Consider the following 20,841-nt stretch of genomic DNA (forward strand, 5'->3'; position numbering starts at 1 on the left):
CTACCATTGCTGCCTGTCAAATCTGGGTACAAAATTGAGCTGTTTGATCTCAGTGCCACTGAAGTGTGTCTGCACGATTGTGGAAGATGCATATTATCCCATCTGTTTTCCACAGACCCTCCATCAGGTTGGATGCTTCAAGGTAACAGATCAGACACAATGAATTCCACTGCAGACAACTGCCATGGAGGCATCCTCCTGCTTTGTCACTGCATGTAAAAATTTGACTTAAGAGTAATTTTATTCCTTCACAGCAGGTCATTTAAGCCCTGTCCACACTAGGGAAATTTCTAACTTTGGCTCAGCTCCTTACATGCCGAGGGTTGTCCCTAGCGTGGCGGTTGTCATTAATGTGCCAAGTCACTTCTCTCCAAGCAGGCCTTACAAGACACTGTTCAATCAACAGCAGCCACTGGTGGCCGATTTATTTTTGGGCTGCTGCTACCACTTGTCCAGATGGAGCTGAAATAGTACCAGCCATAGTGAGGCTTCTGGGGAAAATGCAGAGGTGGGAGGTGGGGCAGTGTCTGGAGCACTGGCAATTCCTGCGGCTGGGATGCCCGGCCACTGCGGTGGCAGCCTCCTTGACCAAGTGTGCACCTGCCACACCTGCACTGCTGCTGCAAACCCAGCTGTTCTTGGAATAAAATCTTTTGCTGCACTTGCCACATGCATTTGCCTCAGAAATACATGCTTTTGCCTAATTACCTAGGAAGGGAGAAAAATTAAGCAACTGCAAGTTTGATTTTGAGTGTAATAAAACTAGTTTTATTTACACAGTAACATGAATGCCACAGAGTACACAGCAAAGTACCACAGCAAACCAGAGTGTAACTGCCCCTGATCACAAAGGAAGGCTTGAAGTTTATATACTTATTTATATAAAAATTTGTAAATATCAATATGAAGCACCAGATAAAGCAATGCAACCAGGAATTCCAAATACAAATTACCCACAAGAATGGAACTGAAAAAAAAAAAAATTCCCTTATTCAAGGCATTTAAAGAAATCCCATTTATAAAAGTCCACTGATTTTGGAATCCCTAATTAAAAAATAAATTTCCCCCTTTTATTAAAAACAAGAACATACTCTTAAATGCTCAGCATAATTAAGTTTTAAAAGAAAAAAACCCAAGGATTTCAACTGCAAAACCTTCTAATACCAACAATCCAAAGGACAAGGAAACAGAAGTTTTGAGTCGTTTTTGAAGAGGTGTTATTTATGAAATGACTATATTAAAATTTACACACTCTTAAATATATATTATATATACAATATATAATATATATATTTTCAAGCAAAAAGGGGCAAAGAATACTTTTGGGATACAAAATTAATATACATACATATATATATTAAAACATGCCCATATGCACTCATATATATATGTATGTGTATATATATATATTTATGAACAAATATTTCTTCCATATTAAAAAAGCTCCAACCTCTTCTAAATCCCTGAAATCTTCCCCTTGGATTTATGGAAAAAAAAAATCTTTATAGTCTGAAGTACAAACCAAATTCTCAAATTCTGTAGAGTGGTAAAATGCTTATGTACAGGTAAGTTGAGTATTTCATTTCTCACTGGCAACTCTGCTTGATCTGAAAGCATTCTGTGGTTTCCAGGTAAATGCTGAGTGGAGCACCAATGCAAGGAGACTTACAGGAAATTATTTAAATTACATTCTACACCTACTCAAAATCACCATCCTTCTAATACTGCATCCAGGTGAATGAAAAAATCCATACAAATGTCTACTAGAAATTCTCTGTAACACAGCAGGGAAAAAGACTTGCTCCTTCTTTTGGAGTTGAGGGTGCCTTAAAGAAATTTCTCCTCAGTGTTTTGAAAAGTATTTTTTGTGTATTCTTCTCTTGAAGTCTTTGTAATCCACATGATTGTTTACAGAATATTTCCACAGGTGTATTTTTATAGAGGTACTTAAGATTCTATGCTGTACTTCTCTGATGTTATCTTACTGCATAACTAAATGATAATCACATCTCGCTCTGCGCTGGCTGAAGGGCTCTGATTGTGCTCTAGGTTTTACAGGAGTTTTAGGAGAATCAACACCACTTCCAAAAATCAGAATAAAGCTGATGGTCTAGCCATGCAGTCAAGTACAGTTTGTACTGAGAAACAGCCAATTTGGAGAAAGGGGGAAAAGAAAGTGCATTAAAAGGTCTGACTCAGTTTCTATTGTATCCCTCAGAAAACTTAAAATTGATTTAAATAAAAACAGGACTATTTAATTTATATTTACATATGGATTTGTTATTAAAAACAATGAAAATTAATTTAGATGGGGAATCTCAGCACAAGAATTAAGAAACAGATACATTTTATTTCAGCAGCAAATACATGTTAAAATTAAGGACCTACAGTGTGAAGCTGCTGAATAAATTCTGCAAGTAGCTGAACCCTAACACACATAATTTACTTAAATAATACATTTTTCTCTATAACACATGGGAATTCTCTTGTGTTAACATGTCAAGATGATCCATTCATACCTTGTGGGTGGGATGTGTGGACCATAAAAGATTTAAGGTGGAACATTTTGTAAATGCTACCTGCACTCTTGTTTGTGGGGCAGCAACATGGTATCCTGGCTGGAGTTACTGATTTTATCATGTCTGAATACTGAAATGAGACCAGGCTTCTATATTTGGACATTCCAGGGACTCCAGAAGAAAATTCTGGATTCTCTCATTCCTAAAAATTTGTAGGCAAGCTTTCACTAGTAGAGTCTCTTTATATTCACCTGGTTATGCATATTGACTGGATCAGATCTGAGGTTTGACAGATAATTAGTAAAAAGTAATTCCCATTTAAGAAATACAAAACTAACCCACTTTCCATACCATCTCAGGAGTAGTTCTTTTAGCACTCCTGTTTTACCAGAGGTTTGCATTTCTCACAACAGACCAAAGGTGGTGTGCAGCACCTCCACCACCTACAGCAGGAGCAGCACATTTTACCCTCCGTGCTTCTCCCAGACTAACGCGATCCCTCCCCTCCCCAGCGTGGAGTGTCTGCAGCAGATTGTCAGAGCAATAGGCTTCTCCTGATGCCTGGTCAGTCTGGAACAACTGACTTGTTATCCACTATTATTCTCCCAAATTTGAAAGCCCACAATTGTGTTACTTCAGGTTTATGCTGTACTACAAGCAACTTAAAGGAATCCATTCACACAATCTTATGGAATAGATCAACCCAGTATCATATAAAGTACAGCATTTAATTTTGTAAAGTCTTTTGCATCTTTATGTGGGCAGTATTATTTCTAGGGCTGTTATGAAAAGAGTAAGATTTCCACCAACTGACCAGCTACATTTCAGGTTTTTGACAAGGCACTAAACATTGTGAATCCAATCACTGTGCTCCCTCTGTGATATTAGAGAGGGTTTTAATGGCTCTAAAAGGATCAGAAACCACTCATCATAATTCTTCAAACAAGCATTTGATTTTTCCAGAAATGTTTCCACTGGAAAAATCTTTAGAGTTCATGTTAAAAATATCTGAATGACAGCTTTTATTAATAGAAAAATATATATTTACAGTCAATACTGTTATCTTAGATTTGCAGCTCTTCCTATTTCTTGAGCTCAACTGAAAGTGCGACACTGCTAAAAAAAAATTCAAGATCTGTGCACATATTCAAGTAAGTTCTAACATGCACAGCCAGGGGTTTTGTTCCTGCCATATACAGGATCCTGTTACAAACAGAGCGGGTTTTTTTCCTTTTGCTTAGCAATTATGCTGTAGCATTCTTAGGATTTGTTTACAATCAGTTTAATGCATACATTCTTGTGTATTTACGTGGCACAATCTGGTGCCAGGATGGAGAACCACCACAAACACAGTTGCAATTATCAGTTATGGGCAGATCTGCAAAGTCAGTCTCAAGCTCCTCAAGGAAGAGCTCAGGCCAGATCAGGTTCAACTACATTGACCATTCTTTCTTTTTTAAAGAAAAAAACCACACAACATTACAAATTGCTAAAGTTTACCCAGTGCTGCACAAGAAAGAGGTTGGTAGTGAACATCTATCCATGCTTGATTATACTGCAGAACTAAAATGAGTATTGGTTCATCACAAAAGATACAAACTGAAATTAGATAGCTAGAGATACAAAGGCGTCGGACCAGCTGCATTAATACGTACAGTTGTACAACATTCAAAATCCAACTTTGCATGTGCGTGTTGACATCGAAGCGACACTGGGAACACGCGTCTGTAAACACGGGAACACCCAGAGGCTTCAAGGGATCACCCCAATGCAATGACAAGTGGTCCAAGAGTTACTCCTATGCCTATATGAGTTAGCTGAGAAGTCAGGTGCACACACACTACAGAACGAACACAAAACCAGACCATAGAGAACAAGAAGCCCTACTCGCAGCTCAGCACACTGTCACTAATAGCTAGTAGGTAGTACATGAGTGACTTGCCATGCTTGGCGTATGTGATCTAAGGGAGCATTGCCCTCCTGTGTCCAGATAAAGCAGGGCTGCACTGAACAGGAGATTGTTTGTAAAGGATCTTCTACGAGCTGCTCAGCAATAGTGTAGAAACTTTCTCTCCTGATGTAGTGGAAGTACTTCAACTACATACATTGCACTTGGGCTTTTAATGCACTGTCCTGTTTTTCTGCATCAATGCACCATCCTAACCTTTTTGCCAGAAAGAAAAATATACATATCACATTGAAATATATTATCCTTATCCTTGCCTGATCCTTCACTGATACAGGTGAATCAAACAAAAGAATAATCATCAGAAGTTCAAAAAAAATCTTTAGAAAGGTCACAAAGACAGTCTATACTACGGCACAATCGATGTAGGCTTCCACATGCTATTCAGCTTAGCTCTTGAGAGGTGCCAGAGAAGAATAATGCAGACATGTCAACCCCTTGATGTAGGGCGTGGATCCAGAGCTACTTTCACTGACTTTAAGCCTGCAGGACTGTTTGTTCAGTTTCCATGCATCTGGTCCAAGAATGCATATGCTGTATAAAGTGGCTATTTGTTTCAAGGCTGAATTGATTCCTCACAGTTTTAACAATTAAAATGAAACATCAATCCATAAAAAGAACACATGGATATCTGTGCATTTATGTGCCAGGAAAGTAAAGGAAGGTACTGCAGATCTAGCATCGGGTAAAGGCTGGTGTGTAAAGTGAACACTGTAATGTACAGCTTTAAAAAATAATACAAGAATTGCACATAGATCCATAGGAGAGAAGCACAGGCTCATAACTAGGGCTGTCTGCTTTCCATCACCTGGGTTAGAATATTCGGAATCGCTTTTTCCCCTGCATCCAGATCCATTCTTCAGAGCAACTCAGGAAACAACTCCTAGCCTAGCAATACTGAGCAAAGATATTGTCTGTACAGAGGTTCCATGGGAAACGGCTGTTAGGGCATGGAAGGAAGTCAGCAGTGCCCTCTAAAAGTGAAAAAGCTCTTTCAAGTTGAGTTTTTAAGAATTCTGACTCTTCAATCCTCACTAATTCCTGCTCTAGTCCAAAACTCTGTCTTGTGATGCTCTTTGAGCTCTTCTGACAACACTCCATTTTTAGGGTGTTGTCTACAGCAACATTAGAAAACACTTTTTACAACAGACAAGAGATGGGCAGCCAAGCACTGCTTCAGGAAATGTGGATCATGATGCTGTTGGTCATGAATGCCAAACTTCACAGCTCCCTCAGTAATTAAATAAGTGTTTTTCCCCCCTTGTTTCTACCGTTCAGAGAACTGTGTCTGCAGTAAAAGTGTCTCCATGTTGCCTGTTAGTTAGACACAGACAAGCGCTAAACATTTCTATCTCCTGCCAACAAACCTGCAGAGCCAACTTCAGTCTCACTTTGCAGTATGGCACAAGTGACAATAGCAGACCAAAACAAAACAGAAGAGGTGGCTTTTATTTTCATCCCTGATTCATAGCAGTGATTGTCAGAGAGGGTTATGTACATCCTATCCATTTCAAGTCAGGCTTTAGTGCTTTTTGTGATGGAAGGGGAATGTCAATGGCCCACCATATGTTGTATTTTCTTGTATATATGTGGTTATGGCTACAGTACATCAACAGTTCAGACTGGTGAAAGTTGCCTAGGAAATAGGATAGACAAAGTGTGCATATTCTGCTTTTTAATGCACCAGTCTCAAGCTAAGGGTAATGGTCTGATTAAGGCAGCATTGATGAAATAATGGATCCATGGTTAGAAAGGATATGGGTAGGCAGTGAGGCAGAGGAGGAGGGAAGAGGACTGAACACAGGTGCTTACCATTCACTGACTTTTGCCATGCTCAGCAGGAAAACCACATCTTGGGAGGAAAGTACAGATGGTGTAAAGTGTAAGAGAAAGATCAGAATCTGTTTAGTTGAGACCAGAGGAAAGAGGAGCACAGCCTGCTTGTGGGGGACTGACTAAACTGAGAAGAAATGCATGGTATGTGGAGTGAAAGCAAATGAGTGTTTTGCGGCATGGTGGATCATTCATCTCATTTATCGCTAATCCGTCTCTGCTTATGGTCACTGCTATTCGCTAACCAATGCTACATAGGAAATGACAGAAGCTACCCAGAAGAGGAGGGCAATTTGTTTACTGCAGTGGTAGAAATAGTGGTATCAAAGTTTGCTCTCCTTTTCAGCCAGATATGAATCAAGTTACATACTGTCTGATCCAAATGCAGTAATGTGTATGAGATCAATCTCTAGCAGGCCTGGCAAAAAAGTAAAGTTTCTGTCATACTTGGTACAGGATGCAATTTTCCAATTAGAACCTATTTGCTCAGAGTTGCTGGCTTTGATATCTAGGCTGTTTTGTAACAATTGTACAAAGCGTGAGCCCTAGTGCAGGCTGGAGTGAGGGCTGGGGCAGAGGTGGGGATGCTTCATGAAAAGCAACAGGCTCTACAACTAGTGCTGCTTCATGAGTCTCACAATGCGATGAAGTGAGTCTGTAGTGGCAAAAGCCAGATATTGACAACAAAGCCAGTCTTCCAGAATAATTCCACAGTCCCTCTCCAAGGACTTCTCTGCAAACTTGATCATCAGCAGCGTCCTTTTTATATCAAGCCAGTTCTGAAGTATAGCATCTCTCCGTGAGGGGTTGGAAGATGTACTTAGAGCATGGAACAAATCCTCACGTGGACCCCAAAGCAAACACTGAAGGATTCCTTTGGCTTCTGATATCAAGATCCTCTCTGAAGGGTTGGGATTCAGCAGGCAGCTGGCAAGTTGTTGAAGCCCTTGAGAGTAGAGGGAACGGCAAGGAATCTTCGGGAGATCAGCACAAGTGTACTCCTTCTCTTTCAGCTCTGGATTCTCATCAAAGGGGTTGGGTAAGTGCAGCATTTCATAGATGAGGATGCCAGTCTGGAACTCATCACACTTCTTGTACTGCGTTGCAGTGATGATTTCTGGAGCCAGGCGGGACTGATCCCGTAGGACCTCAGGATCCACCATATGACTCTTCTGCTTGGCCTGGGAGAAGTTGCTCACTATTAATCTGGCTGGGCAGGCAGTGCTGGGGCTGGGTTCTGTGGCCTCGGGGCTCAGGGGGCTGCCTCCCGGTCTGGAGTGAACCAGCAGCAGGTTCTCTAAGCGCAGGTCACAGTGTGTGATGTGATAGGGCTTCAGGTGCTCGAGGCCCAGGCACAGCTGTAAGAGGAGCAGACACACCTGTCTCTCATACAGGTCGGGGCTCTTGGTGTGGCGGGGTGCGGACTCGCGCACAAAGTCGGCCACTGTCAGGTGCGGGACCTCCCGTGTGATCACCACCACACGGCTCCGGGGCTTGCTGATGGTGCCCTGGCTGCCGGAGCTGTCTTTATGGGAGGCCTCTGTGGTGGAAGCAGTGTCTCTGTTCTTCTGCTCAGGTTCTTTCTCCTCTTCTTCCCGCTCTTCTTCCACATCTGGTGTGTCGTCATCCTCCCATGGAAGGAGACGAACTGGCACTTCAGCAAGGAAATGGCCACAGTCTTGTTGGATATTGAAGTTGATAGCCAGGCTCTGCCGGATAGACAGACTGTGATAATACTGCTGGGATTCCTTAGCCTTGCTCTTGCAAATCTGGGGGAAAAAAATAAACAGAAGAGACATAATTCTTAAATTTCTAAATTCTAGATACTTTTTTTAATATGTACTTTGTTGATGGGATCTACAGTCTAGGCCTAAACACCTGAATGAACATTTTTTTAATGAACTTACCTTGGCAGACTATCTTAAGGCGCCCAAACAGTTTTCACTGGCTAGTAAGCAAATGCAGAGCAATACATGTGGGCACCTCTCCCTCTGCATAATGATCCAATGGAAAATACAATTCTGTTTTTTAATCAGAACAGCAGCTGATATATGGCAAATGCACAACAAAGCTTATTTACAGTTACTTGTTTATCCATATCATTTTATTCCAAGTTCTCTCAAGCTTTGTGTGAAGCTTGAACAAGATAAAAATAATCAATAGCAATAGGGGATACAAAGAAATATGCATGAAGTATTTCACCAAATGCTTGTACATGGCTGAATAAGCATGGCATAACAACCCCTGTCAGTTAGGTGGCTGATGTTTGCTCCTTGCCCACTGTAACTGGAAACTGAAATCCATGAGCTGCAGCAGTGTGTCTGCACCGAGGGGTGTATGTATGCATGGCACAGGCTGCTGCCAGGCAGACTTGGCTCAGGTGATGAATGGACAATCATTAGAACATGGTACCTTAATTACTTTCAACCATTTGTCAAGATTCAAAGCATATGGTTTGGTTTTTTGCCACATAAAGCTGTATTTATGTCCAGAAATATCTTATTGATATATACATTATCAACATAGTAATTATCCTTATTAATTGTTTGCACTGCCATAACAACTGGCAGCTCCAACCCCTGACAAAAGTCACTGGACAAGCCCTATTAGGGCCTCTTTTTCTAAGGCATTTACTGACTAAAATTAAAAAAGATACAGCTGTGTTGACCTTTGCGTATTAACCTTAGTTCTACTAAATTCAGAGGGATCATTCAAAGCATGTAAGGTTAAGTGTATGTTTTAATCATTTACATGGTTAGAGTCTAAATATTCACTTGCTGTAATGCACCAACAGGTCTTAAGTGCAAAGCTCAGAGAAGAAAAGAGAGGAAGACATCTCTCTCCAGATGAAGTTACAGCTTCCCTTAGCTCATCTCTGAAACCAAGGAAAGCCAGATAACTAAGGTTAGTACAAGTCAGCACTTGTTATACATAGTCACCACCACCAAGAAACCCAGATCTCATCCTAGCCCTAAGTGTAAGCAACAGGTGACTTTTCTTCCTGTTTCTCATTTTTCCCCTTCTCAGAACTTCTGCAGGTAAGCTATAAACCTACCTTTCACTAATGCACAACACACAAATTTTCATATTTTACATTTTATATGGTTAAGAAACATATAATTGAATGGGGGATTTAATCTTTCATGACAGTTCATCAGAAAAGTGCATTGTCAGATAACCACAGGAATTCAGACAAAAGTTGTACCAACATTTTAATTGTCCTTTTGTCTTTGAGACTGTGCATATTTCCATACTTCACAACCATTTACATTTCCCTACCCATTATGTACACTAAAACAGCCTGTTTATAACTGCCATGAACATGCAAAACAGATTTGAAAAATGCATTTTCTAGTCAATTTTATTTACGAGAGGAATGTTGATCCTTACCCGATATATACAGCGGCTCTTGCTTATGTAAATTTTCAAATGTATTTTACCCTGTTAGAGGTGAAGTGAGTTCTCAATGGAACATGTTGCCCCCTGTTCCCTTCTCTCAAGTGTTATAGAAATCTAAACAAAGACAGCAAAAATATGGCAATAACCTTTGAATTATATAGGAAAAGAAAATGCCAGCTGATTGTCTTTGAGACTAAAGTCCCCAGATTGATTAAATACTTAGTACTGCACAGAAGACAGAACTAGAAAAGCCATACAGACAAAGCCATATATATGTGTTGAATGTACACACATGGTGTGTGTATCAAATCTGACTGGGTGAAGAGCTATTAAGGAAAACAAAATTGTTCCATCTTCTACGCCCTTCGAGTCCATGGCCTTTTTCTTGCACAGCCAGCCATGGGAATATTCAATTCCAACTGTAGAAAAGGTTCAGCATGTTGTAATTCAGCCTTTAGTTTTTAAAAATACTTAAGTGACCTAATAAAAAAACCCCCAAGCCTTATTCTGAAAGAGTTTAAAATTAAAGTCAAGTTTACTTGTTGATAAAAAATGTTGAGAACCACACTTGGCCTTAGCTACCGCACTCTATTTCTTCATCCACAGAGGATTTCTAGTGCCACCAGTCAGCTAAAACTGATATTCTATTAGGAATATATAATCCACAAAGTATGTGCTCTGAAAACAATATACACTTCTCAGTTCGGTAAATATAAGGCTTTTTTTAAAGTTTATGAAAAGGATTTCTCCTTGCCAACAGAAAAAGAAAAGCAAAGGAATGAAGACTTTTTCCTTGTTTCTAATTTTAGCCCTAGGCAGCCTCTTTTTCCTACTTACTTCAGACAATGTTCTCAAACTGACTACTGACATTTCAGTTAAAATTGGAGATAGGATCTGTACCTCTCAAAATGAGCTTTGGTTCCCTCATTTTAGAAAGTATGGCCAATCCCAGAATTGTGAGAGTACAGAAACACGCTTTCATCCATGCTCTGTGGATGTGGTAATGCTTCCTTCTAATTTAGAAATGACTGGCCATCCACATCTGCACCCAGAGGCATCCAGCTGTTGGTGCAGAGGATGTTTTTCCTGAGCCAGTGGCACTGGCCTGCAAGGCCAATCTCATCTGTTTGGCCATCCCTCAGAACCGCCCCTCCAGCCTACTAAACCCATCCCAAAATAGTTACGCTGCTCTGTCTTCTTTGTCTTTCTTCCCACTATTCAATCCTAAGTAAATTTTACTTAAAATTAAAGTGACTTCTCCTTGCTGATTGGCTAAAAATTGATTCCTGATTCTCATCCTTGAACATTATACCTTTACAACTGGGGAAAACTTTAACTTTTCCCATCTTCTTTGTTTTAATTTTGAAAATACCCAGCCCTTACTTCTCCTGTCTTTATTCCTAATCCTCTGATTTGTGTTGCTCTTTTTTGGATTCCGCCTATGTATTACATCTTTCTGAAGAGTGGTACTCTATAATGAACACAGTATTCCAGCGGAGACCTCTCCAGCATTCAGCAGAACAGAGCTTTGTATATAAAGATCCTTGGAACACTTCACAGGAAGAACAAGTTACATTATTAAGTCCATGTGTTCTTGAAAACATTCAGAGCAGTGTCCATTCTAAAGTATGAAGCCATACCAGGGCCAAACTTTACCCATATCAGTTTTTTTGTTTCAGATTCTTCTCTTTATATCAATAAAACAGAATTTAAATTATCAACAAACCAGACATTAAATACTAAATAGTATCATGATTAAAACCAATACCAAAAATGACTGCATTCATTAAAAGAGATTTTCCCTCCTTATTGTGCTGTTAAGGAATCTAACCAATATAGGGAAAAGATCTCTAATCCCACAAATGGCCAATAGTGATGGCTTTTGGACACTTCCAGTTCTCTTAATACAGAGCAGTAGATGGGTACATGAACCTGCATTCAATATCTACAAAGACAAGAGAGTTGAGATCTCATTAGAGATGTAATTTCTGCTTCTTGCTTTTTGTTTACAAACACCATGAAGTGAGAAGTGGAAGAGGCAGCTGGGTTATTTCAGGCTGATTAAATTGCTAGTACACAAACACTAAAATTCGTACACTGGACACTCTGCAATTGTCAAGAGGAAGGGAAAGCTGTGCTGTCTGGAGACAGCACCCAAACTCAGAGTGTGATAACAAATCAGACACCTGCCTGAATTCATAAAACAATTTCTAGAAGACAGATCTTCAGTAATCTGATGTCCCTCTAAGTGTCTGGCTACTCTTCAGGTAAGTCCTGGGGTTTTACATCTCAGTGTTCAGATTCTTTTACATTGCAGCTTCTGCTCAGGACTCTATTTCACACTACCATTTTGCAATAGAGTAGTGAATACTGGTGTTCAATACCACCAATGGGTAATAATTCTCAACCAAGCATTTTGTCCTGGAATAATTCCACTACCACCTAAAACTATCATCTGAATGACCAAGATTTAAAACTTTCAAAATGGTTTGAGTTAGAGTCTAAGTTATGTGACTAAAGTCAGTATTTAGATTTGAAAAAATTTTAGAGAACAAATGGTGAAATTTGTTGGCCTTCCTAGCAAGTACTTTCAACTGCTGGTGATGAATTGCTAAAGGAGTGCACACAGAACTGCTATTCTGCTTGTGGTGGTTAATTCTGTGTCAAAGCTGGGAGAAAATATACAGCCTAGTTTCCTTCGCATTTTAAAGCTTTTGTCTGTTCCAGTCATCTACTCAAAAATATGGAAATCCTGTTGCCTTTTACATATAGAGTATGTTGAATGCCTATTTTTTGGCACAGGAAGAAAAGGTGAAAATACTTTGACTAAAACACTAACACAGAAAGTAGGATCAATCAGTCATTTACCATTTGCTTTAATGAAATACATCCAGCTGAGCTATGAAGATATGGTATGTGAGGACAGCTGAAAGGAAGGTGTTGATAAGGCCAGCCTTATTTCATGAGCTGATAAAGAGCTGGTTATTCAAAAGATGAAGCAATGTTGGTGAAAAGCCCTTCCATATGATGCAAGAAAGCAATGAGAAAAAAGGAGAGTACAAGCAGGAAGGAATGCAGTGTATCCATCTTTCTTTTCACTGGAACACACTGTCATCATGTATCTTTTCTTTAATGCAGGAACTAAACGTCTGTCACGTTTACAGGGACAGAACAGGTTTCTTTATATCCTGCCATTTCAATTTTCCTCAGTGCTCCCAGCGCAAGAAGCAAGATTTGAACATTTCAGAGCTTCTACAAAATGTTCTGCCTTAGCTTTTCTTTTTCCTTTATGAGTCCCATAGCTTACTGTGCCATCAGCTGACTCTCACTTTCCCAGCAGGGAATCTCATTTCCACTCTGTCCTATGCATTTTACAGGGCGTCAGTGAACTTAAAGCACGATGAATATTGTGGGAAATGAATTTACAAGTGCTGAAAATGAGAAACACAGAAGATCACAAAGACGTACCATCTGTGCCACTTTGTTGTATTGCACAGAGGGACAACTGCAAATGAAATTCTGTGTAGAATGAAAGCTTGCTAATCCCAAATTGATAGCTTGTTCTTGGCACAACCTTGTTTTCCAAGGAGGCCAGTTTGATCTCTGATTGACCTCATTTTCTTGATATGACCTTGGAATAGAGCTTTGACTTTTTAACGAGGTGCCAAAACACAGAATTCTATTCTGCTGTGACTGAACTGGGAGTGGGCTGGAAGTTGTATGTACATTGCTTTGTTTTGATCTGAAGCATGAAGTTTTGGGACAACCTTTAATAATGCTTCTGACAGGAAGCTCCACTAGGAAACCAAATTACCAAATAAAACCACCTTAGCACACTAAACATGACTAGAAAATAATTGTCAGCTGCAGTACGAAACTGCCAGCCAAGTTCAGCCCAGTGCTGCCTACTTCTGCATTGCTCTGCTTTATACCTGGGACATGAACCTTACCAGGAATCCCAAGGTTTTACTGCTAGGAGAACTTCTGCTGCCCTGCAGCAATCAAAGCAATAAATTTGAACTGCTCCTCTTGAGCTGTTTGCACCTTTGCAATTCCTGTTACCCCACCTGCCCAGAATTGCAACATGTGCCTGTGGCCAGAGCCAGCTGGGTTTTATGCCTATTGTTCTGTGTGGACTCTGACTCATGGCTTCTATGATTCAGCCTGTGATACTGGACAGTGTTTGCTTTGAGAGTTTAATACTGAAAGTGGAAGTAGTTTATGTCACTGACACAGTTATATTCCCTGTTATTTATTCTGAGTAATCTAATTTATTTATTTATTTTTTAATAAAAGAAGTCCCTGCCATATCAGTGCCTTATTCAGTCTGTGTCAGGACACTGAGAACAGAACTCATCCAATCTGCTGTGTACAAAGAGCTGGTGCTCTGTGCTGCTGTTAATTTGGTGTAACCTTTTTACCACATATTTGGAATTACTGGTAAGACTGTGGTTTCAGGGGAATGTTTATCCATATTATCACAGATCTACCAACTACTTAGAAGGTGGTACTGCACTTAGGTGAAAGAAAAACACCTCGGGGTCTGGAATTTTATGGAAACTTTTTTGAAAGGGAACTTATATTTTTCCATTTGAAAAAGTACTTTTCTGATCACTACTTGTGTACTGGTTTTATTTCTAATGTTTCAGCCAAAATAATTTCCACATGGCTTCCTGCAGCTATTTTTGCACTGGGTGTTTACTAGCAGATTAGGTGAGAGTTGAATCAAAAAGCATAACACAGTGCTGTGAAACAACACACCCCTATGAATGTTTCCTCTTATATCCACCCCAATAGAACAAGTTGTGCTCGTTCTCCACCAAATTTATCAGAGCATCTTTTACTGGTGAAGCCACCAGAATGTAAAAGTGCACTGGTACATTCACCTGCACAAATCATTCATTGTTCTAAATTAAATTCAGCAGTAGTCAAATGGTCAAAGCTGAATTTTTAGCAGTGCTTTTGTAATTCTATTTTTGGAGATAGAATATTAAAATGCCAATTTTATGCATCAAGACTATTAACACTGTTTGGGGGTGAATCTCTAATTTTCTATGAAAAGAATAATAATTAAAAAATCTCATTATGACATTGTTTCTCAGATCTAATATTAAAATCATAAAACCTTAGAACTGTCTGAATTGTTAGACAGTGTTGCTTAGGTAGTTCTACAAAACTCAAAAGAGCTACATTAATTTACACCATCCAAACATGTGGCTCCATATACACTTTCAAAGTGTATTTCTAAGACTTGATCCAAAATAACAGGAAGACTGTATTTTGGATTCAGTAGGCACAGCAGTAATTTTCATCTCACTACATTTTCTATCCTGTTTTGGGGACGACGGATTTAAAGTGGCAGGAAGACATAGATTATTTGTTGAAGGTAGATTACTTTGTAATTTGGCTGACATGAAAAACACCCATGGTAGTAAAACCCAGCATGTTTGTTAAAGCGAAATTCCCCAAATCTCTGTGTAATGTAACAGCAATCTGTGCTTATGAGCTTGTGGACAAATCTGATCCTGGGCCAATGGCTTGTAAGTCAAAGATCAACTTGGTTGGCCAACACCTTTCTCTATCACATTAAGTGCCAGAGGGTTATTTTCAAGAGGAACTTTTCCTCTTATCGTAACAGCACAACAGCTCCTGGTGACCTCCAGCTCAAGGATATTTTGTGGATACTTCACTCACATCTATTACAATGCAATAAACCTTGTTAGTCTGAGAACTATTTTTAAGACACCTGAATTACAAAAAACGAAAATTTAGCACATATTTGACCATGTTACACTGCTGTTCTTTCTTCTCTCTGCCTTTCTACAAGGGAAATACATTTTGGAGAACAAGAGATAACAAAACAATGACATAGGTCTTTCCTGCCAGGGAATACTTTAAAGGCACATCTGTGATGTGCAAAGAGGTATCACATTAGTGATAACTCAAACCTGTCATTATAGAAAAATAGCACTTTGGGGCCTAGAAGCAACCATTTTGCATCATTGTATTAAAGCAAAACCCTCCAAGCCAGCAATGAGCAATGCCAGATGCCGATTCTGAACCGGAGCTGATTGCCAAATACATTCATGGTCTAGTTCTTCCTTGGCTGCTTTGTACCACCGGACATAGCAGCTCCAAGACATCCATATTTCATTTCACATCTTTTCCAATATGAAGTCCTTAATAATTAATGAAATAGAAATGGTTAGGCCCAGAAATCTGCATTAAAATGATACCTTTTCAGGTCTCAGAAAAACATATTAGCTGCACCAATCTTATCTTTCAGTTTTTTATATCTTAATTGTAAACAGTCATGCAGGAGTGGTAACAACATTTTGTTCCCGTGAAGCACCACCCTTGTGAGAATGTCAACTATAAGGAATAACAGCTCAGGCCTCACACATCTGTGTCAGGCAATAATGTTTATCTCAGTTTCAACAAGGAGGAGTCAGAAGTTCAGTGATTTACTCAAGGTCACACAGGAAGCCTGACAGTGCTATGAGTCTCAGCTGTCCTTCTCACTATCTTCCTACCAGATAAGCATCGAGAAATGCAGAGATACGGCACTCAGAAAGAACTAGCTATATAAAAGTCCATGAAATAACAATATCTGGTGAGATAGCTGCCAGCTAGGCATTAATATATTAGCAGTAAATCTAGTAAATCTTATTTCTTTAATGTGTTAGCTGAAGAATTTATAAGGCAAACACTGATGGCTAGGCAGAGATTTTGAAAGGTTGGTAATGAGCACTGGTGAAAATCTAAGACCTTGTATGGGAACAAAAAGAACTTACCCTAGAATTTACATTTGAAATTACATGGCTTTGAAAATGGAGCACTTTTCCATTTTTTAGGAAAACTTTCCTAACTAGGAGTGATGATTTAATTTCCTCTGCATGCTGGTGAATCAAAGGATTTTGTTATTGTGAGTTTCCAAAAAACTGCTGACACACGTTAAATAATACAGCTTTTCCTGTACGTCATTAAGCAATGACCATAGTACAGACTAAGATGTGTTGATTTTCTTTCAATTATTTTGGAGCTGCAATAAAAACATATGCAATTAAACAGCAGATACCAATGCCACACATGGATCTTGACAGAAGGAAGAGCTTGTATCTTGGGAATCCTACTTCTCACACATCTGCCAGCAGTAGGCCCTATCACTACTGGATGTGGTGCAGAGTATGGCTGTTGTCACATTTTGTCACAGATTCCTCAGATCACCATTTCTCAAGCCCCTCTTACCTTGACTGCATAATTGTTGAGAGGATCTTTTGCATAAGACGCGGGGTAGTAAACGGCATCGCCTGCCTCGCAGCATGGCTTGTCACTGGTGAGCCTGAAATCTGACCAGCTGTCCACCCCGAAGCGCAGCTGGTCCTTCTGCCCAGCCATGAACAAGTCTTCACATTTAAGTGCCAGCTTCTTCAGTGAATCAGTGTGAAGGCTCCGGATTTTCCCCACCACCTCCTCTCTGTTCTCGATGCCTCGATAAAGTGCTTGTCTCTGTGGTTTCTGGATGCCTTGGCCCTGCTTGGCCTGCGAGAGGCGCCTCCCCGTCAGGGACTCCATGCTGTTGGAACACCGGTCCTTAATACTGATAGTGGTTAGGCTAGAAACACTGTTAGTTGCTGAGGTGGCTGCCCTTAGTTTCTCTGTTGGCCTGTCCAAGGAATCTCCTGACTCGTTGTCCAGGACCTTGAGCTCCAGGCTGACTGAAGAGCAGGCACTGCTTGCTTCCCAGTTGGTGTCAATGTCATAGGTGGGATTGGCCATGATGCACAGGTTGTTCTCCAGAGCCTGCTTCTGGAGATCTCGGGGAGTTGGCTCTGTGTTAGCTCTCAAAATTGTTTTCTTTGGCAGTGGAGGTGGTGTTGGCTGCAAGTTGTTCACTGTCTCCTGGTCTGCCAGTCCTCCAAAGGCAATGGCATCATCCAAAGCTCCCTTGGGTTGCCTTGGCTGTTTAGGAGGGATCATGGCTGCTCTGGACTGTCCTGTAGATAAAGATAATAGTAAGAGAAGGTTAAAGTACTTTTATGTGCCACTCCTGTTTGCACTCTGCAAAGAAGTTTAAGGCAAAAAAACCCCAAAACCCTGACTAGGAGCCCCCCAACATTTCAAAAAACCCTAGATACGTTTATGAAAAGATGAACTTATTAGAAAGTAAATTACCAAATCAGCATCACATATATTTAATTACATCCAGCCAGTCTTGATCTGACCTTGGCATATATATCGAAATCAGTTTCGGTGCTAGCAAGGCTGCCATTTTACATCCTATCAGATCAATGACAAGAACTACAAGCAAAAACCAAACTTCAGTTTGACACTTTGGCCAAGTCCAGTTTCAGCAATTACACCCAGCATCCTGTAATTTCTTCTGCAGTCAACTGACTGTAATATTATTCCTTGCTTTCTATTCAAATGTGATAAAACTAAGGGTGGATAATAGTCCATAAAACAAATGGGAAATGCACTAGACAGGCTGAAAATCTTATTTCAGAATGGAACCCCGAAACTGCCAGACACAAATAACACAGATGAGATGGTGGTCACATCAGGGAGTCAGGATTGCCCCAGGAGATTCACACAGTGAAATCAAGGAAGTTAAGCCAACTTTCACTCAAGTTGACAGGTGTGTTGCCATCAAGAGTAGGATCATATTTTGACAGCAATAGTTTCTACCTATTAAAACTCACATGCCCTCCCCCGACTGTAACTTCTCTAATGCATTTCCCTTCCTTACTTGCCATGGGTACCTTTGTTGGCAGTATTACATTCAGAGATAACCAGACCTAGTTATTACATTCAGAAATAACCAGAACTTGAGACATTCCAAATGGCAGGTTACACACACACAAGCATGGAATTTCTAGTTTCAGACATCTGTGTGAATCCAGGGAAGATAAACTTCCTGTCATGTGTTTTGGATGGCTTTTATAGAGAGCAATTATGTTTTATAAGTGCCAGAGTCCTTGGAAATGCAGAATAAATAAATGACAATAATATAATGGAGAATAAAAACTAATAAACACACAATACAAATGACCAACTTGCTGCTCTGGGACAATTCAACTGTTGTTACTCATATCAAAATGGGATCTTTCCACTCTTAATAATCAACTGCTATTTTCAGAGAAATTATTTTATAAGCTTTCTACTACTCCTGGGAGGTTCACTGACTATCATAGTAAGGTAGGAAGCCAACTCTGACAGTTGAAAACAGCAGACCTGAAACGGATGCTCTGAATAATTGCAGCTGAGCATCTTTTCTAGTAAGGGAACAGACACTGTAACTATTTGACTGTTTATAATGTGCTGAATCATAAAATCATTTAGGCTGAAAAGACCTTTAAGATCAGAGTCCAACTGTTAACACTGCCAAGCCCACCAAATCCTTGTAAAGAGAGGACTAAATAGGAATGCTGAACCAGACTAGTGGGATCTAAGATTCAGATCTGGATTACATCACTTCATAATTAATAATTAATGACTTTACAGTTTGCAAAAAGAGAAAAATATTAGCTTCCTTTGCATTTTAAGATATGTTGTTACAGTTTTTATGAATACTACAGAACCCAAAATCCACGTGGCCAGGATGTACCAAACCCTGGAATGCAGGGTTAGAATGCTGAAATACACTTTCTAATTTCAGAAGATCAGAGAGGATAGTATTTTTATATGTATCCACAAACAGAACAGCCTTGCACCCTGCTGTCTTAACAATCATTCTCTTTTCAATCGTTCCAAGGAGACAACATCACAAATGAAAGTTCAATCCCTATCTTTTGTTTAAGCTCCAGAAACTCTCAGAAGAGCCTTATGGATTTAATGATAAGCCTGGCTATTCCAGTGTTTAAAAAAACAAGTTTTGAGCAGGAAATTCTATCAGTTTTGTACATACCTGATATTCAGGGAAGACACTGAATTGTTGTAAAGGTTGCTAAAAAAAATTTAACTCTTGGGGGACTCAGGGGGCCCTACTGCTCCTTTGTATTGCAGCAAGTGTTTGCTGTGCTGCAGCATTGAATTTTGGTGCAGCGGGGCATTACAGGAACTCTGTCACGGGGGTTCCTTTTGCAGAGGTAGAGTGTGGTATGATTCCAAGTCAAAAGCAGAATTGATGTCTGCATGCCAGACACACATCCAGATGCCTTTTGCTTAATCCCGAGACAAGTTCACTTCTCCTTTGTATGCAATTGTCTTACTCATCCAAACGTGTCCTCTTCCGCAATTGCTCACTCTTACAAAATCTGTGACCTATGAACTTCTCCCCAGCAACATACTGTGCTAAAGATCACTTGCCTATTTTCTCCTCCTCACCCTCTTCCCCACTCTTCTAAGACAGCCTGACTGCTGGGGTTTGACAGAGATGCTATTCAGGAGGCAGTTTGCTAACGTGCCTTGCTTGTGGGACTTGCTAACCCAGGGATGCACAGGTACTAGAGGGAAACAAGGAAACAAATTAGAGCAAGATGAATATCCCGAGCACCAGCAGAAGCTCTCTCCAAGAAAGGTAAGATTTAAAACAGTGTAACTGCTCAATTCTCTTATTTTCTGTCTGCTTTAATGGCTCTGTCCTTCAAAAGCCATTCACACAGAGGAGGGTGTTGAGACTGCAACCAGTGTTGCTTTTGCATAGCTACTGGCACTGTGACACCCAAGCAGAATTGGAGAAGGTTTTCATAACAAGAAGTTGTTTTTTCAGATGTCTGTAGGGGTGGCAGGATCCAGAGAACTGAATGTACAAGTCATTCTGTAGTTACTGTTTCAAAAATGAGTTTGTATAACCTGCTATGTTACAGTATAGTTTCTTCCCACAAGAACAAGTTTTCCATATTGAAATCTAACCATCTGTATTACACAGTTGAAAAGTTTCATGTCTGCACTGTTTCTATGCCGAGTTCTTAACACTGTACATTTCTTTCATAGCTATTGGTCCTGTCTTTGCAGCTCAGCTTTCTCCAAGCATAGCAGGAAATTACACGGCCCAATTTTTACAAATTCATTGCCTAGCAAGGAAAAGGTTGTCTTAAATGTTGTCCGTGTCAAAGGCACAAGAATGTCCTTTTGCACAGAAATACTGGCATAGCATTTATTTCTTTTTCTTACCTATCCTTT

The 20,841-nt window shown here is 40.0% G+C and overlaps 1 protein-coding gene across 4 annotated transcripts in view; it reads right to left on the reverse strand.

Moving 5' to 3' along the window:
• Positions 1 to 858: 858 nt before the first annotated feature.
• PEAK1 (pseudopodium enriched atypical kinase 1) overlaps positions 859 to 20,841 on the reverse strand; it is a 110,186-nt gene continuing 90,203 nt past the window's right edge. For all 4 annotated transcript variants that reach the window (XM_069026270.1, XM_069026269.1, XM_069026271.1 and 1 more), the window contains 2 exons: positions 16,966 to 17,714; positions 859 to 8,087 (listed from right to left, as the gene is read on the reverse strand). In XM_069026270.1, the coding sequence (XP_068882371.1) occupies positions 6,933 to 8,087; positions 16,966 to 17,714 (1,904 nt within the window). In that variant the 3' untranslated portion in view covers positions 859 to 6,932. The remainder of the gene's footprint in view (positions 8,088 to 16,965; positions 17,715 to 20,841) is intronic.

Source organism: Aphelocoma coerulescens, chromosome 10 (genome assembly GCF_041296385.1).
Source record: "Aphelocoma coerulescens isolate FSJ_1873_10779 chromosome 10, UR_Acoe_1.0, whole genome shotgun sequence".
Lineage (NCBI taxonomy): Eukaryota > Metazoa > Chordata > Aves > Passeriformes > Corvidae > Aphelocoma > Aphelocoma coerulescens.